Genomic DNA, 16,211 nt, shown 5'->3' on the forward strand with positions numbered 1-16,211 from the left:
AGGAGTATGGCTTAAATAAAAAGATGGGGAAATACCGTTCTGGAACTCATAGCATATTACAGCATTGGAAATCGTCTGGTCCAACGCCCCCTTTAAAGATAAGGAAACTTCCACCCAGAGAGGTTAAGTAACTTTCTATCTCAGGTGAATAGCTATTTATTCATTCCTGAGGGGAGCAGCCAGTGTGGACTTTATCTATTCTATGTTCACGGCACGTGCATTGGAGGGGAGCCCAGGGTTTGCTGTTGACCAGCTGAAGGGAATTTATTACACCAAGGATATAAAAATACAGAGGGAAAGCAAGTTCCCAAACAAATCTGGAGGATTCTTGGAAGAGGATAAGCTATATATACATGGCATTTCCTCGGGAAGCCCCTCAAAGGCCCCCACACGGGGTTGCCCTTGGCTCCCACCCCTTTGTGTAGAGCCGGGGAGACAGCCTGTCTGGCCCTCTCTTTCAGGAGAATACAATGTCAGACTGCAGGAGGGATTCCTCAAGCTACGGTTCTCCCCTCCCTTTTGTCACCTGTGGAGGCCACCGAAAGGTTGGGCGGATGGTTTCCGTCTAGTCCCATCTACCTAAACAAGTCACAGGCTTTTTTCTCATTTGTTCTAACAGGACCGAGCATTTCAGCACAAAGACTACAGCTCCTAAAATAGCCTGTGAGCAGAGGCAGAGCTCCAGGAAGAATGTGCCCACCACCTTGGGCTGAGACAGACACAGGGCCAGACTCCGTCTGGGAGCCAAAGGGGAGGTGATATGCTCCGAGCAGCGGCTGCAAATGTGTCGCCGGGTGCAGGAGTCCACTTACCGCAGTGCGACTGGAAAACCTGTGGCTTGACGACCTGATTACAGGCACTGCACACTACGAGATAGAAGTCGTCATGTGCTGGATAATGGCCAAATAAGTGCATATCTGTGGGGGAAATGAAAACAGGTGTTTTTGAAAAAGCAATTAAGTCTCAGAAGGTGTATAGTTTCCTCTCGGAATTTCCTCAAGGACAGTTTTTCAAACAATACACACAGAAAGGCAATAATTTTCACTAAAGGGAATGTGGTTTGTCCAGCGCAGTTCCCCAACGCACAGAAGCAACTGCCTCAGAGAATCCTTCCTCACTTCATCCTTGGAAATGGGCTGCTGCTACTGCTGGCTTAGCTGGTGGTCAGGGGGCTGCCTGAGTCGCATTTGCTGGGGAACCAGCCTGTCCTGAGAGAGCGCAAGTGATAGCGGGGACCACATGAGGCCCAAGTTATTTTAGGGTGGGGTGGCTCCCCCAAACCTATTCCGACTTAAGCAGAGGTCTCTCAGGGGAGTGAGGAAGCGAGGGGGTCTGGGGAGAGAAAGGAGTCACCCTGGCTTCAGCAGTTGCCCATGTTTCGCCATCACCTGAGGGAGACTCCAAGGCGAAAGGAAGCCTCAAAACAAGTGACTTGTTTGCTGTCATCATTATCCATTATTCACTTGACTAGTATTTACCAAGTGCCAAAGTGTGACACACACCATGCTAGGTGCCAGGATAACTGGTAAACAAGGACACAGGCCCTGCTCTCTTGGAGCTTATGATGACAGAAGAGGGACACATTAAATAGATAATCACGCAAGTCATCGTTTGGCTGAAATCGTGGTACGTGCTAAGGAGAGGTGCAGGGTGTCATGAGAGCATGCAGACCTAACCTCATCTGAGGCGCTGGAGAGACTTCCCTGAGGTGGGGCTATTTCAGCGGAGACCTCAGGATAAGTGGGGGTTAGATAAACAAAGGGCCAAGGGAGGCAGGTTCCAGGTCTGCCAAGGAGGGAGGTTCTGTGTGTCGGAGGAACCTCTTGGCTGGAATAGAAGAACAAGGGGAGAGACCAGAAGACTAAGCTTTGTAGACCAAGCTAACAGTTTTGAACCTGATTTTAAGAACAATGGGAAACTACTGAAGGTTTTTATACAAAGACATGACAGGCTCAGACATATGCTGTTAAAAGATCACTTATGTGGCTTAAGAGACCTGAACGCATATGTTCACACAAAAACTTGAACATGCGTGTTCACAGCAGCATTACTCATAAAAGCCAAAAGTGGAAATAACCCAGATATCCATCAACTGGTGAATGGAAAAACAAAATTTGGCATCACCAGGCAATGGAAACTATTCTGCCATGAAAAGGAATGAAGGACTAGTATCTATTACAATGAGGATGAACCTTGAAAACATCATCCTATGTGAAAGGAGCAAGACGCAAAAGGCCGCATACTGTATGATTCCATTTATATGAAATGTCCAGAACAGGCAAAGCTATAGAGAGAAAAATTAGATTAGTGTTTCCCTTGGGCTGGGGGGAGCTTGGAGGGAATCGGGGAGTGACTGCTAAAAAGTAAAGGGGTTCTTTCTGGGGCGATAACAATGTTCTAAGATTGATGGTGGTGATGGTTGCCCAGTGCTGTGAATATACTACAAAACACTGAGTTGTAAATTTTAAATGGGTGAATTGCACAGTCTGTGAATAAAAGGGGTCAAAAAACAAAAAAGACATCAGTTCTGAGGAAACCGGTGGTCACTTCTCCGTGTGCACCACCGGGCAGAGGCGGAATCTGGCGGCATCTGGGCTGGCTGTTCTGGGTGACTGGCTCTGCCGTGACTTCAGCTCTGAGAGCAGGGTGCTTATAAACACTGACAGAGGTGATGGAGGAATTAAGACAGTGTATGCATGAAAATGTTTTCTGTCACAACCCCCTGAACTTCTTCTCCCCAACCCTCTAAGCCCTCATTTTCTAGACTCGACTGGTGTGTTTAACGACAACCACCAAACACACAATGGTTCCCCCAGCTGCAGTGCTGGGCCACAGGGAAGAGCTGAGTTCCTCGTGACATGGGACGGCTCATTTATAACCAAATGCTTTACCGGAGGTACGCAGGGCTCTGTGTTCTCTACCCAGAGCAGCCCTGCTTCTTCAAGGCAAGTGGAATCAATGTCTTTGTCATATGCAAGGAGCTGAGACCACCACTGCCCTGGAGGAGGTGTGTGACTGGAAAGGTGAGACTGGCTCCCACTACAGGGTCCTCCTCAGGTTTCTGGGGCATGAGGACACCACTCATCCCCACAGCGCGTGATGGGGCAGGGCCAGGCCCACTGAATTTCTAACTTGTCGGTGGCGCCGCCTGTTATTTATTTCCCCTCTCTAGGACTTGCCTCTGTTTCCACTTCTGACCCAGACTTGTTACTGGAGGGGAGCATTATTAGTCAGTGCCGGGTGGGCGGGGAGGCCTGTGGAAAGAGAGGCTGAGAGAGAAGCCAGCTGTGACAGGAGTCCTGAAGCATGAGGAGGCCCACGCTGGGCCCGCCCGACGTGTCAGGGCCCTCGGCTCACAGCCCCACAGCATGGCGACGACGCCTCTCGCTCCTTAACAGCTGATGCCGTTCCTATTTCACTTTTTATTTACAAGTTAGTTTTATAATATACATTCTCTTTAAAAATAAAAGTGATCCATGTTCTTTGAAGGTACATTTGAAAAATACAGAAAAGCCAGAAAAAAACTTAAAAACAAAAATCACTGGCAACCTTTATTAACACTTTGCATCTCATTTAGATTTAGTCACATTTTATACCCAGGAACATGTGAAACCAGGAGTTAGCAAGGGCTTATTTATGCAACAAGCATTTACTTGCCTTACATCCTTCTGCACTAGATCAAGTTATAAAGGAATAAAAGAAATTCATTAATAACAAAAAAATCAAGCATTAACAAAAATTTCTTGAGCATCTATGTACGTTGTGCCAGAAGCCGGAAGCTGAAACCAGACTCTGTAGGGTGTGGGAGTGTGTCTGCACCTTTGTCGTACACGCCTGAGGACCTTGGAGGCCTGTCAGCACTCCATTTAATGTCCCACTGCTTCTGTGTTCCTTCAGAAATCTGTAGAGCCTCCACCTACTCACCCCCTCATATCCACACAGACCTCCTATGTCACGAGTTGAAGGTAAAGCTCAGGCTCGTCAGAGACCGGCCAGCTGGGGGTGTGTTCCACTGCAGGCCCTTCACTCCTCTGGGACTTTTCTTGATTTCCTCTAGGGAAGTTTTAACTTTGCATGTCTCTGCTGAGAGCATGTCTCCTGTGGAAATCGAGAGTACCTGCTTGCCTGCTTGATTTTTTTCCTCGGTGGGTTGACCTTAGAGTCTCCTCTGCAGGCTGCCCAGGTTCTGAGAGCCTGGCAGATGGGGAGCAAGACAGGCCTTGGCTGCTTGAAAGGCCACCACTTCATGCGGCTGAGCAGTCAGGTCAGCCTGCTGTTTGCTCAGGGATGGAGGAAGGAGAGGGAGAACTGAAAACTCGTATGTCCAGCATAATGCTAGGTATTCTATTAATTCTCTCTCTCTCTCTGTTTACCACCCAAATACAACATTCAGTGCACAGTTAAAATAAAAACGATGTGTTGAGGTGGGCTTGTACCAGCTTGTGAGAGCCAGATGTGCACGTCTCTTCCAAGCCTCTTCAAAGCTCGCACGGTGGTAGCTTGCAATCAGCCACCTGGGAGTATTTACACCATGGAAATGGGCAAACACTACAAATCAGGTCTTTTCTTTTGGTGAGCTGGTTGTGAAACATTTACTAGGGCACCACTGAATAAAGAGGAGAAAAAAGGGGACAGTGAGACCACATGTAACTACATCACCTAGGGATAACCTCTGCTAACATATCAATATATATCCTTCTAGATGGTTATATGATAACAGTATCTCAGTTAATCCTCATAAGTAACCTACAAAGCTGCCATCATCAACCCTTTCTAGGCAAGGAAACAAAGGTAAAGTAATTTGCTTGAGACCCCATGGCAGTGATTTGCAAAATGGAATGAGCTTCCAGAACACTGACTCTAAAGCCAGTGCTGCCTCCTCACAAAAGGTTGCTTCTTTCATAATAGAGCAGGATCCCATTTCACAGGTGAAGAAACCAGCTTGGAAGGGTTGCCTGGATGACTAACAGGCTGTCCCAAGGTTCCAAGGCAGCTGTTGGCATGAGCACAGGCCTGGGGGTCAGCAGGGGTTTAGAGCACAGTGCTCAGTGCTGTGCAACCTCAGGGAAGGTGCTCAACCCTCCTGAGGGTCAGTTGATGAGGGTCAGATGAGGGTCAGTTTCCTCATCTATGAAATGGGGCTAACAGTTCCTGCCTTATGGGGTTGCTGGGATGGCTCATGGAAGCTGCCCGGCCTTACATTTTCTCCCACAAGGGATTTGGGGGGAGTGTGGAGAAAGCTTTAAACAAGGTCATCTCCTCTGTTTTTCAGAACGAACGAGTTCTCTCTCCAGTGGGAGAGGCCTGGCTCCAGGCAACGCGTTCTCTGACTCTCCCTCACGACCATTCGCAGAAGACCTCCTGGGAAGCCTGGGGGTCCCTCTGACCGGCCGAATTTCCTGTGAGTGCATGTGCACATCTGTGCACGGGTACGGACGGATGAGGGCTGAGCGCCGTCGGGAGGGCTCTCCTCCAGGCTGTGGCTGGATTCCAAGAAAACACGCACGAAGACGATGAGACTTTGCCCAGGTTCAAAAACAGCGTTCAACCATCGTCCAAACAAAGTCCAACCTGTCTGGTTTGCCCCATTTTGTCCCTACAAATGGATCAACTGTAGGTCAGATAGGGTGCTGGCAGCACCATGGCATTATCACAGAGGTGGCCTCGGTCTTCCTCCTGGTCCTGGGAAGGGCGGGCGCGCGCTCCACCAGCTCCATTTTGCAGGTGGGGGAAACAGAGGCATACTTGCTTGTAGGTCAGTATTTTTTGGTTTTTGACCCCAAGCCACTACACACATGTACATGCATATCTGTCTATGCACCCACCCACCCACCCACCCATTTATCCAGTTACCACCTATCACTCAAACATGTATGTTACACTCTGATTCTCTTCTATTCATTTCTTTGTTTTACTCTATTTCATTAAAAAATGCTCATTGGACATTTTAACGGGTCACAATGCAAATTTTGAAAAACACTCTTTAAGGCAATGCAGTGAGTCAGGGGCTGAGTTGAGCCTGAGAGTTAATTGGGGATTTACAAGGGTCTGAGCTGGTCCACAGTGGTCACCTGGGAGTCTGAAGCCATAAACTGAATCATTATTGCCAATTACATGCTAACGCCTGCAGTACCAGCTTGTACGAGCTGACTGTATCCTTTCCTAACTGCATTGAGTGAGGCATGTTGGTAGCCAGACTCAGCCAAGGCGGGCAGTATTTAGACCCTGCACGCAGCCTCCACCATAACGCAGGGCTGCTACTCAGAGACTTGGTGATGAAAATACCTACCAGCACACCACTGGCTGCACCTACTACGGAATCACTTCTCCCTGGGCCAATTTCCCTAGTTATAAAAATGGAGAGAATTATACTCATTGTCTACCACACTGGGATGCAGAAAAGCTTTTGTGAACTTGGGAGGAAATCATGTATTAACATAAAATTATAGTTATGGTATTGATTATCAACCTCAGAACTTACGCACAAGAGAGCCAGGTAAACATGTCGATCACCTTCTGTGTCAGATGAACACAAAAATGCTACAATTTGTCCATGGTCTGGTGGCGGGAAGCGGGGTGGGGGGAGTGGGGGTGAATTAAGTTACTGGAATTTTTTCCAATGTCTGTCAACCTCATGCTTACTCGTTAAGGGTTATTAATGGAGATTTATCACAGATTAGGCTCACCGTATTACACTAATGCTGCTTATAAGTTGATCACCCAGAAGCTATTATCAGTGCCCTCGTTTAAAGCAGGCAGTCCTTCACTGCTCTTTCGCAACTTCTGGTAAAATTCTCATTTGTGGCAGAGTCAACTGTCAGTTGCATTCATGGTATCAACTTAGGCAGGCAAACTCGGTCTGCTTCCGGATAGCAGCCGAGGTTCCTGTGGCTTCATCTAGTTCTCACAGCGTCACCTCCCCTGAACATACCCCCAGACTCTACGCTCATTCCTCTCCTCTCCCAGATGGCAGAGGAGGGAGGTAGGGGACAGGGCTCAGCTGTGATGGAAGGAGAGACAAAATGTAGGGCAACAGAATGGTTTCTATGAAAGTGGAATAACTGATTTCCTGTGTAGTTGGTTAACTGTTTCTTAAGTCAATACTGAAAAAGAAATTAACAAATGGGAGTAGCATTTCATTTAAGATAAACAGCTTTGTGATGGGAACACTTTCGACAAAATCATGTGTATATAAACTTTAGTTTGTATCTAGTGTTCACTTTTTGAAAATGCCCACTTAAGGAAAAGGTAGGGTAGCATCCTCAATTCACTATATATATTTTTTAATAAAACATACATTCCCCCAACTCTTTATCTTGAAAATATTCAAATCCACAGAAAGGTTCAAAGAATGGTACAATGAACAGCTATATACCCTTTACCTAAATTCACCAATTAGAAACATTTGCCACATTTGTCTGATGCTAGGAGTGTGTATATGAATATAGTTTTAATATTACATGTGCATGAATATAGTTTTACATTTATACATATACTATACATAGCAAATATTTTAAAAATATATAGCTATATTTCTCTGAAATATTTGAAAACGTTTCAGATACCATGATGCTTTCTATATGCATCTCCTTAGGAATAAGGACATTTTCCTCTGGAACTATATAATATCATGATACTATATAGTATTTTGATACATAAAATTAACAGTAATACCATACCTTAATTCACTATTTGTATAGGACTGGTTTCTAAAATGGGAAGACAGTTGGTTTTGTGGATTCAGGATCAAACTAGACGTGTGCACTTTTGAATTTGCCCCTGAATGCCTTCCAACGCTTGCAACTTTGACATTATGAAGCTACAACTGGTGAGAGTTCAAAAGATGAAAAACTTAAGAAAGAGTGAGTAAGGATTGATTCCTTCCTTTTGCAAGTGGGAATGCCAAGTAAAGCACAGGCTGCAAGAGAAGCTTCAAGAAGCAGGCCTGCTTTGAAGGCAGTGAACAGCTTATCAGCAGTTGGTGATAGCTACGCTTGCTACAGAAAACTCCGCAGTGGGAAAAGAAAGCAAAACACACAATTTTGAATTTTAGTTTCTTGAAGAAATATTAAAGCCCCAGAAAATGGCTTAGGTTTACCCAAAAGTCTTTTCCAGGGTTGTGAAACCACCTCAGTTGCTATAGGAATTATAAAAATGTCAAGGCAGCACACACTGTAATACTCTAGTGTAACAACAATTTCATATAATTTTAAAATTATGATTCCGTTTTTAACTGACGCTAAAAAATATTGTAATGAAAAAATCTGCGATTGTGTTTATGTAATTTCAACACACCAGGCCCTTTCCGGGAAGGTAGACGTGAGCCCTGCCTGCAATATAAGCCTCTGCCTGTGGAGGGTGATGGGACACAAAGACCTCGGTAGGACCTAGAGACGTGATAACACTGCGAGGAGAGCTGGAGAGCTGGATGCCACTGGGCTTCTTTGGAAAACTATCAAAAAGATGAGCTGGTGGCTGGCAGTGGTTCTGATTTGTGGGCTTCCACTTACATAAACTCAGACGTGGGAAATTACTGGGAAGAACAGTCACTGGTTCAAGGACACACATGACTGCTTCCAAGCTGATTCCAGTCCAGACACAGGGGGCACCTACAAAAATGATGTGTGTGACATCAGCAGGAGCGCCTCTCACATTGGGAGAGGCTGGTCCTAAGAGCCTTCCTTCCCCCCAATAATCTTAATGTGCTCATTCCACAGTTTTTGTTAATTTGTCTTTTCCCTCTGCTAGTAGAGTTTTAAGCTGCATTTTAATCACTTATGTCAAATGGAAAGCTTGAGGGGATATTAAAGAAACATTTCTCTTTTGCTCTGACATAGTGATTCTATTTGTTCCCCAATCCCCAAGTTTCCTTCAATTCACAGAACAAAACAAGTTGGGGTCTTCAAAGCCATGATCCCAGACCTGACACCTCCCATTCCCCAGCAGAATGTTCGGCTCCCCTCTAGGAAAACGCAAAAAAAAAAAAAAAAAAAAGCAGCCACTTTCCGTTTTTCAGATCTCTGAAAACCCAGGGCCTGACTCAGGGCTTCAAAAACGATGAAATCCGGAAACAAACATGAGGACTATAAAGGAAGCAGCGAGGTGAGCTCAAATGCATCAGCGAGGGCAGGCGAACATGTGTGGGTGGCAGGCACCGAGCCTTTCTTCTCTTACAAACCAAGGACTAAAAAGGCCCCAGCCTCCCCCTGCTGTGGCTGGGCCAAAGGCACTCCCTCGCAAGGCTGCAGCCAGGAGCTAGGCCTGGTGGCAGCTGGAAGCTCCCCGTTATGGTGCATGAACCATCCCTTTCTGATCCCCAACCCAACAAACCCACGAAGCCACGGAGACTGCTAAATCCCTCCTTCCTTAGAAGGGCCTTTCCAGACATGCATGCACTGTGCCACTGAGGCATGGGGGGGCTGCAGGTGCTCCCCCAGGCCTTGGCCACAGGTCAGCACCTCTCACCAGCCTCTCCTCTGGCTTCCTTACACTCAGACCCAGCAGAACACCTGTCCTGCAGCCCAAGGAGGAAAGAGAAATGGGACACAGATGGACCCAGGAGGTGACCGTAGCCCAAAGTTTAGAACCAAAACTATGAGTCCTGGGCTTTGTAAAATGCAGTGCCTGAGAGCTGGCCCTGGAGTAGGCAGCCTCGAATTCAAATCCTGATTCTGCATTTGGCATGATAATCCATCCCTCCTAAGCTTTTGTTTCTTCATCTGGAATTAAGTGACATATTTGTGAAGGGGTTGGCACACAGTAAGGGTAGAAAAAAATACAACATATTATTATTTATGGCTTTCTTCCTGTCTCTCCAACTCCGGCGGAGTCTCCCGCACCCCCACCTGCACGTGGGCAGAGAGTTCCTAAGGCTGTCCTGGAGTAACTAACTGGTTTACACCTCTCTGGTCAGGCTGGGGGCTTCCTGGAGTCCTGGTCTCCATAGCCAGCCAGTCAGGCACATGGTAGCTGCTTAATAAATGGTAAGTTAACCAGGCTGAAGTTCCCAAGAAGTTGATTTACTTGTCATGCTCCTTAATTTTCTCTTTTCTCAAAGGGGGGGCTTGTAAATGATAATAAATTGCCCTAATATCTATGTTGTTATCTAAGATTACATGGTCAATAATTATGTCTATTTGTTCATTCTTTGAGCTCCTTGAAAGACAAGGGCTGTGAATCTCAGAAGGAGGCATGCTCCCCACCTTTGTGGTTAATTCCTGCCCCCCACCATGCTAAGCTCATGAAGGTTGGCTCCCTCCTCCTCTGGCAAACGCGGCTGCTCCCCACCCCACCCCAGCGACGGCCCCTTGGAGCCAGTGTTTGGGATGGGCTTATGGGTGTTTTATGGGTGTTCCCTCTGGTCTCATTTTCTATTTCTTCACGCTGGGACTGCAAGGTGCCTTATACATCCAGACAGTGAGTGGTCCAGGGCCTGGACCCCTCCTGTTTCAGCTCTGTCCTGTCCCACACTGGGCCACCACGGCAGCCAGGCTCAGGCCAGGCCACACTGAGCGACCTGAGCCCCACCTGGCAGAGGACCTGACGGGCTGGCTGCTGGGCAGTGATGTCCCTGGTAGCCAAGAGAGTCATTTTTCAAAGGGCTGCCCTTTGCCTAGGCCTGGCTCAGACAACAGTGCCAACAATTTGTCCCTAAAAACGGTCCTGGGGATGTAAACTCGGCCCCGATTATCTCTCTGAAGCAGCTGCAAGATACCCCTCTCCTCCCTGTCAGGTCATACACCTACTTGTCCATCATTCCAGCCAGGTGGCTTCTGGCCTGACAGCCCAACCTCTGGCCCTCAGGACAGACAAGGAACTGTAAGCACTCCAGCAGGTTGCTGAGTCCCTATGAGGTACCCTGGCTAAAGCTATTCTTACAGCAAGGGTCGCATGGGCCTAGAGATCAGTGGCATGGACAAGACAACCCAATTCCCTCTCACCAAGTGTCCCCAGGGCCCTAGGCACCAGCCAGGGACAAGTTCCGTGTAGAGAACAATAATGGGCAAAAACTGTGTCGTTTACTATGACTCAATGAAAGAAAGGAAAAAAAAAATCAGCCTATGGGGGAAATTCTAGTCCCTTCCTCCAGCTTCACGCCTAGTAGAACTGACAGTAGATAAGTAGCAGAGACTATAAATCACTACAGGAGTCCTCACCAGACTCCCGTCCCTCTCACCTTCTCCCACCTGCATCATCTGAATGTTCAGATGTTCACTTAAATCTTTATGCTCACATTACGTTGAACTTGAGGACTATGGTTTAGATGACAATATTCACAACATCACCAGGCCTCCCTGGACATTTTTTCTCAAGTCTTCTTCAGTATGCCTCGCTTTGTTTCTCTGAATAGGCTTTTTCTACCCTGAGCTTCTGGTCTGTGTAAGGCCAGTTTCCAGTTGACTCCTCCGACCTCCATCCTGGGGCATCTCTTGGGTCCAGGCTGGGTCTCCTGGCACAATGTGTGATGCCTTCCCTTTTTCCAACCCCACCCAAGAGTGACTTTTGTGAGGTGAAAGCAGCGCCATACTTCAGGTAAGACAGCAGAGAGTTCGGGGAGGACGGGTGATGACCCACATATGACGCGTTTCCTTATAAGAAATGTCATGATGAGAGATAACTTTTGGACTGAACAGAACAATGATGAAATGGATGAGGGGAATCAACGGGACGTCTCCTTTGGTGTCTTTTCTTACAGGACGGTCTACCTTCCTGTTGTGGGACTCCGACTGCGTATGTAGGACAGATGAGCTGGTCCTAGAGCCTGTCCAGCTCTTCACTTATGATGACTGATCCATCAGGGAGTATGTCAGCGGAAGGATGGGCAAGGAAGAGGAGAGAAAGGGGAGGATATTACATCCAGGTTACTGAAGAAACCCTGGAAAAGGTAAACATAGCACAAAATCTGACTATTTTATTCTTCAGAGGAGTTAGGGCCATCTATCTATCTCTACCTCATCTGTCATTATCTATCTATCTATCCATCCATCCATCCATCCATCCATCCATCCATCCATCTATCTGTCATCTACCATCTCTATCTTTTTACCTTCCTCTGTCATCTCTCGGCCTACCAGAGGAAGCATTACAGTATTTGAGCCTGTGGCTCTGAAGTGGACTTAACGCGATCTCAATCTGTTTTAATGCAACACCCACTGCTACATTTACGGGTGACAGGGGTGATAGGGCTTCACAAAAATAAATTAAAAATTTAAAAGAACAAAAGAAAAAAAAGAAACTCAGACAAGAGCAAAAAACATCAGCCGGTGTTCAGGGGCTGCATGATAAACTGCGTGAGGCCACGGAGCAGGCCTCGGCACAGCTGCACCTTGCCCGCCCCAGCACAGCTCTGCACATGCATGCAGCGGGAGCTACGCAGAAGTCTGAATCGAAGTTCTCCCTGGAGGCACCTGAATCCAGCCTTGTCTCTGAGACCTGAATAGACTCTAGGCTTAACAAATGGCTGCTCTGAGGCATACTGAGGAGCGTGATGTCCACCACCTTGCTTCTTGAGATTCATATACCAAGAGGTTTGTTTATCTTGATGAAAACAAGACCAGAGCCCCAGACAAAGGAACGGGGTGGCGCTGGGCTACCCAGCTGTCTGTGGGAGTCAAACCACGTGCCCTGAGGGCTTTCACAGCCCTGCCAAGACCACGACAATGATGAAAGAAGCACTTCTCATTAGGCTTTCCGGCACTGTTTAGAGATTTTAATTTAGAAATGGCCTGGGGGGGCCAGGCAGCATCTACTGCAGAGCTGCTCCCCCTGTTCCAACACAGCGATCTGGGAGATTTCTTGGGTGACATGTTGCCCGTCCATGCTAAAAGCAGAGCCCATGAAGAAGCCCTCCAGAGGTACTTCCTGAATAGAGGAAGTGTGACATTTTAAAAGGTACAAGTAGAGGCCTTCATGAGCCAGTGTCATGGCAGCTATCAAGTTACTGCACCTCATGCCATCCAGTACACCCAGTAAAGACCACAGGGTAAAGAAAAGGTCCACCCCAGAAAGTGCCGCCCTCATTTCCGACATGCCAAGCCCTGCTCAGCTGTGGGGGGATTCCAGAATGCTCTGCTAGGAGACTCAGGGATGAAAGAGAGGTATACTCTCAGAATCTGTCAGAGAGTGGCCAGGAAGGGCCGGCGGTCCCGTGCCGGGTGGTCGTGCTGAGTCCCACAGCCGTGGTAAGCTGATTCCTGGTCAGAGACGCAAGAGACCCCTGGGTCCTGTGGGCACTTGTCAGCGGCTCTGAGCACAAAGCACAGTGGGCTCTGGCTGTGGTTTGTCTGTAACTGACAAGGAGAATGTGCCATTTTTTTTCAGAGGGCATTTGTCAACGCCCCTCATGTGCCCTCCAAGTTTGCAACGATCACTCAAAAGCTGCTGCTACCAACTCAGAGGTAAACGCGTCATTTGGCTCTGTCACAAGAGGCGCCCACTGGGTACAGCCAGACAGCAGTGGCAAGCAGGGCTCCATGTTCCTGGGAGTCCAAAGCACTAAGTCCCTGGGACAGCCAGACTGCAGGAAGTGGTTAACACATATCCCAGGCGTTCCCCTAGGAACGCGGTGCTTACAGGGAAGCCAGAGCCACTCCCGCTGGACCTGCCAATGCGCCAATGCGCATGAAGGACAGAAATGTGTTAGGTTGGTGCAAAAGTAATTGCGATTTAAAGGGTTAAAAAATACTTGCAAACACCACGATTACTTTTGCACCACCCTCATACCTTTGCTCTAAGAAGACAAAAAGAAGTGCTTGAGCATCTCGTCACATCCAGGCTCCTCAAACCAGTCCCACACACCTGGCAACCACTCTGATGGGCTGGTGCTGAAAGCCAGCGGCCTTCTGAGCCAAGGAAGAAAAAATCCACCATAGACAGGATTACAGAAAGCTGTTTTAAAGTAATGAAAAATAGGATCGATCAGCTGGAGGAGAAAAATCACAGTGTCTTCAATCACAAATCAAGCATGAAGCTAGTTCTGTGCCTGAGGAGAAAAGGGAGACTCTTAGCAACGTTCACTGGGCTCTGGGATCTAGCCGTACCCCTGGGCCCCAGGTTCAGCTTTCCGCATGTCCTCACCTACTGCTACCCCTTCCTCACCCTCTCTGCACACTAACCAAAGCCCTCCAGGCCAGCTTCAGTGCTGCCTCCCCCAGGGAGCCCTCTTTGATTCCCAAAGAGAAAATTAACCATTTCTCTGTATTTGCACAGTCCTCTGCCTTTACGGCTGCACTCAGCCCACTCTATCTGGCGTTTACAGATATTGGTGGATATAACTATCTTCCTCATTTGTACACTAATGTTTTATGTACAGACGCAAGACATTTAACAGTCAAAAATTAAGGCTGCCAGAAACATGCTCAAATGCTTAAGAGTGCCAATGCGTCAAAGCCTTACTTTAGTCTAAGAACCACCCCGAAGACGTAACTGTGGGTACCGAGATTAGCAACAAATGTCCACTCTGCCTCTAGCTGGCTGTGCCAGAGTGGGCAAGCCACAGAACCTCTCTGAATCTGCCTTTCCTCTGTTGGAAAACTGTAGTCATACCTTGTTCATAAGGTTGCTGCAAGGATTAAATAACTTATGCCAGTGGCAGCATCTTACAGGCTCTTCATTAAAGGCCCATGAAAGTTGACCTGACCTTTCAGCCTGGGCTAGCCCAGGCAAAAGGCAAAGCCCCTCAGAGGAACAGTTTTACAGAGGTGGCTCAGTGTCATCCTTAGAATGAAGGCTCTGAAGTCAGCCTGCCTGGATTTGAATCCTGGCACCACCTCCTTGGGAAATTTCTCTGGGCTTTAGTTTCCTCATCTGCAAAACGGGGATGGTAAAAATGGGTCAGTTGTCAGCATGAGATGGGGGGAATACAGGTCTGATGTCTGGTGCTTGGGGGGCTCTCAATAAATGTTAGCTATTAGTGTGAGTTAGAATCAGATTCTGCACAGTGGGACTTTAAAAAAAACAACCCTGTTCCATCGGAGCAAAACAGTGAGTGTTGAGAAAGAAAGCATTATGTTAAAAGCCACCAGACCGTAAACTTTCAGTTTACCCCTGAGTGAGTCAGCAGTAGATGAGGGTTTTTCAAACTGTGAATTCTACCTGTAATTTGGTAGCCAGATGTAGACGCCTGGACCTTATCCCAGATCTATGAAATGAGAGACTCTGGGGGTAGATTCCAGGAGGATGAATTTTTGACAAGCTCCTCGAGGGATGTGATAACCCCTAAAATTGTCCAATCGTGGAAACTACTAATGTGGAGACACCTGGTCACTTGACCCCCACCGTACATCCCTGTCTTCGTCTGGCGATATGGAACTTCTTGCTGGTTAAAAGATTGTGTCAGCCAAGGGGAGGAGTGTTCTGTACATGTAGACAGAGGTGCCACTGTGGTTCCCTGTTACGTGGTTTGGTGTGCCCCTCTTAGGTACCTCTACTGGGAACTCTTTGGATCTATGGCTTAGTTCAGTGGTGAGCTGGAGCTGATATGAACCGCTCGCCAGAGCTGACTGTCTGCCTCTCTTCCCATCTCCACATTTAGCAACTTTACATCGGTTGTTTGAAATTCACCATGGTGCGAATATTTATACCTCGGAAATCGGCAATGGTACAAATCAGGGCTTTTAAATTTGTTCGGTGTACCTGCACCCCTGGTTCTCATCTGTAATGAAATTCTGGAACCCAACTCTGTGGAACATGGTTCAGAGCACTATATTTAGGTCCTTGGATGGTTTGGGGCCATTTAAAGCCTAGCTTTTGAAAATCTACCTAAAATATGACGCTAGTGGTATTCTGGTATTTTAGCCCTCATGGCTTGGCTCAGGAGAAAACTTCCTTTGTGCTCTGTGGTCATACCCTAAATCCCAGCACGGGGCTGGCCATTTGGTAAATCGCAGTCTTGATACCAAAGTGGAATGGAGTCAGGGTGTGGACTCTTCAGGGCCAAGCCCTTATTACCACTGAAAACACAACGCCGCTCTCCTGAGGGCTGCCCCGCGGCTCTCAGACCCGCAGGAAGCCAATCCAACAACGCACAGGCAGGGCAGAGGTTCCTCAGTAAATCTTCCTTCGTGCTGGGAGTGGGGTTCAGGTGCAAGGGTGGCCCAGCTAAGCTTCCGCCCCAATCCCCAGCCTGCTGTTCAGACACCCCAGCTGCCTTTCAAAAGGTGACCCATTAAGAGCCATGAGCCCGGCAGTTGGCCCTGGTCAGCAGACACGGC

At 47.7% G+C, this 16,211-nt stretch overlaps 1 protein-coding gene across 3 annotated transcripts in view; it reads right to left on the bottom strand.

Moving 5' to 3' along the window:
* Window positions 1–16,211, bottom strand: part of ATXN7L1 (ataxin 7 like 1) — a 216,592-nt gene that overhangs the window by 141,034 nt on the left and 59,347 nt on the right. For all 3 annotated transcript variants that reach the window (XM_033088591.1, XM_033088590.1, XM_033088600.1), the window contains exon 3: window positions 813–917. In XM_033088591.1, the coding sequence (XP_032944482.1) occupies window positions 813–917 (105 nt within the window). The remainder of the gene's footprint in view (window positions 1–812; window positions 918–16,211) is intronic.

This window comes from Rhinolophus ferrumequinum, chromosome 20 (genome assembly GCF_004115265.2).
Source record: "Rhinolophus ferrumequinum isolate MPI-CBG mRhiFer1 chromosome 20, mRhiFer1_v1.p, whole genome shotgun sequence".
In the NCBI taxonomy this organism is placed as follows: domain Eukaryota; kingdom Metazoa; phylum Chordata; class Mammalia; order Chiroptera; family Rhinolophidae; genus Rhinolophus; species Rhinolophus ferrumequinum.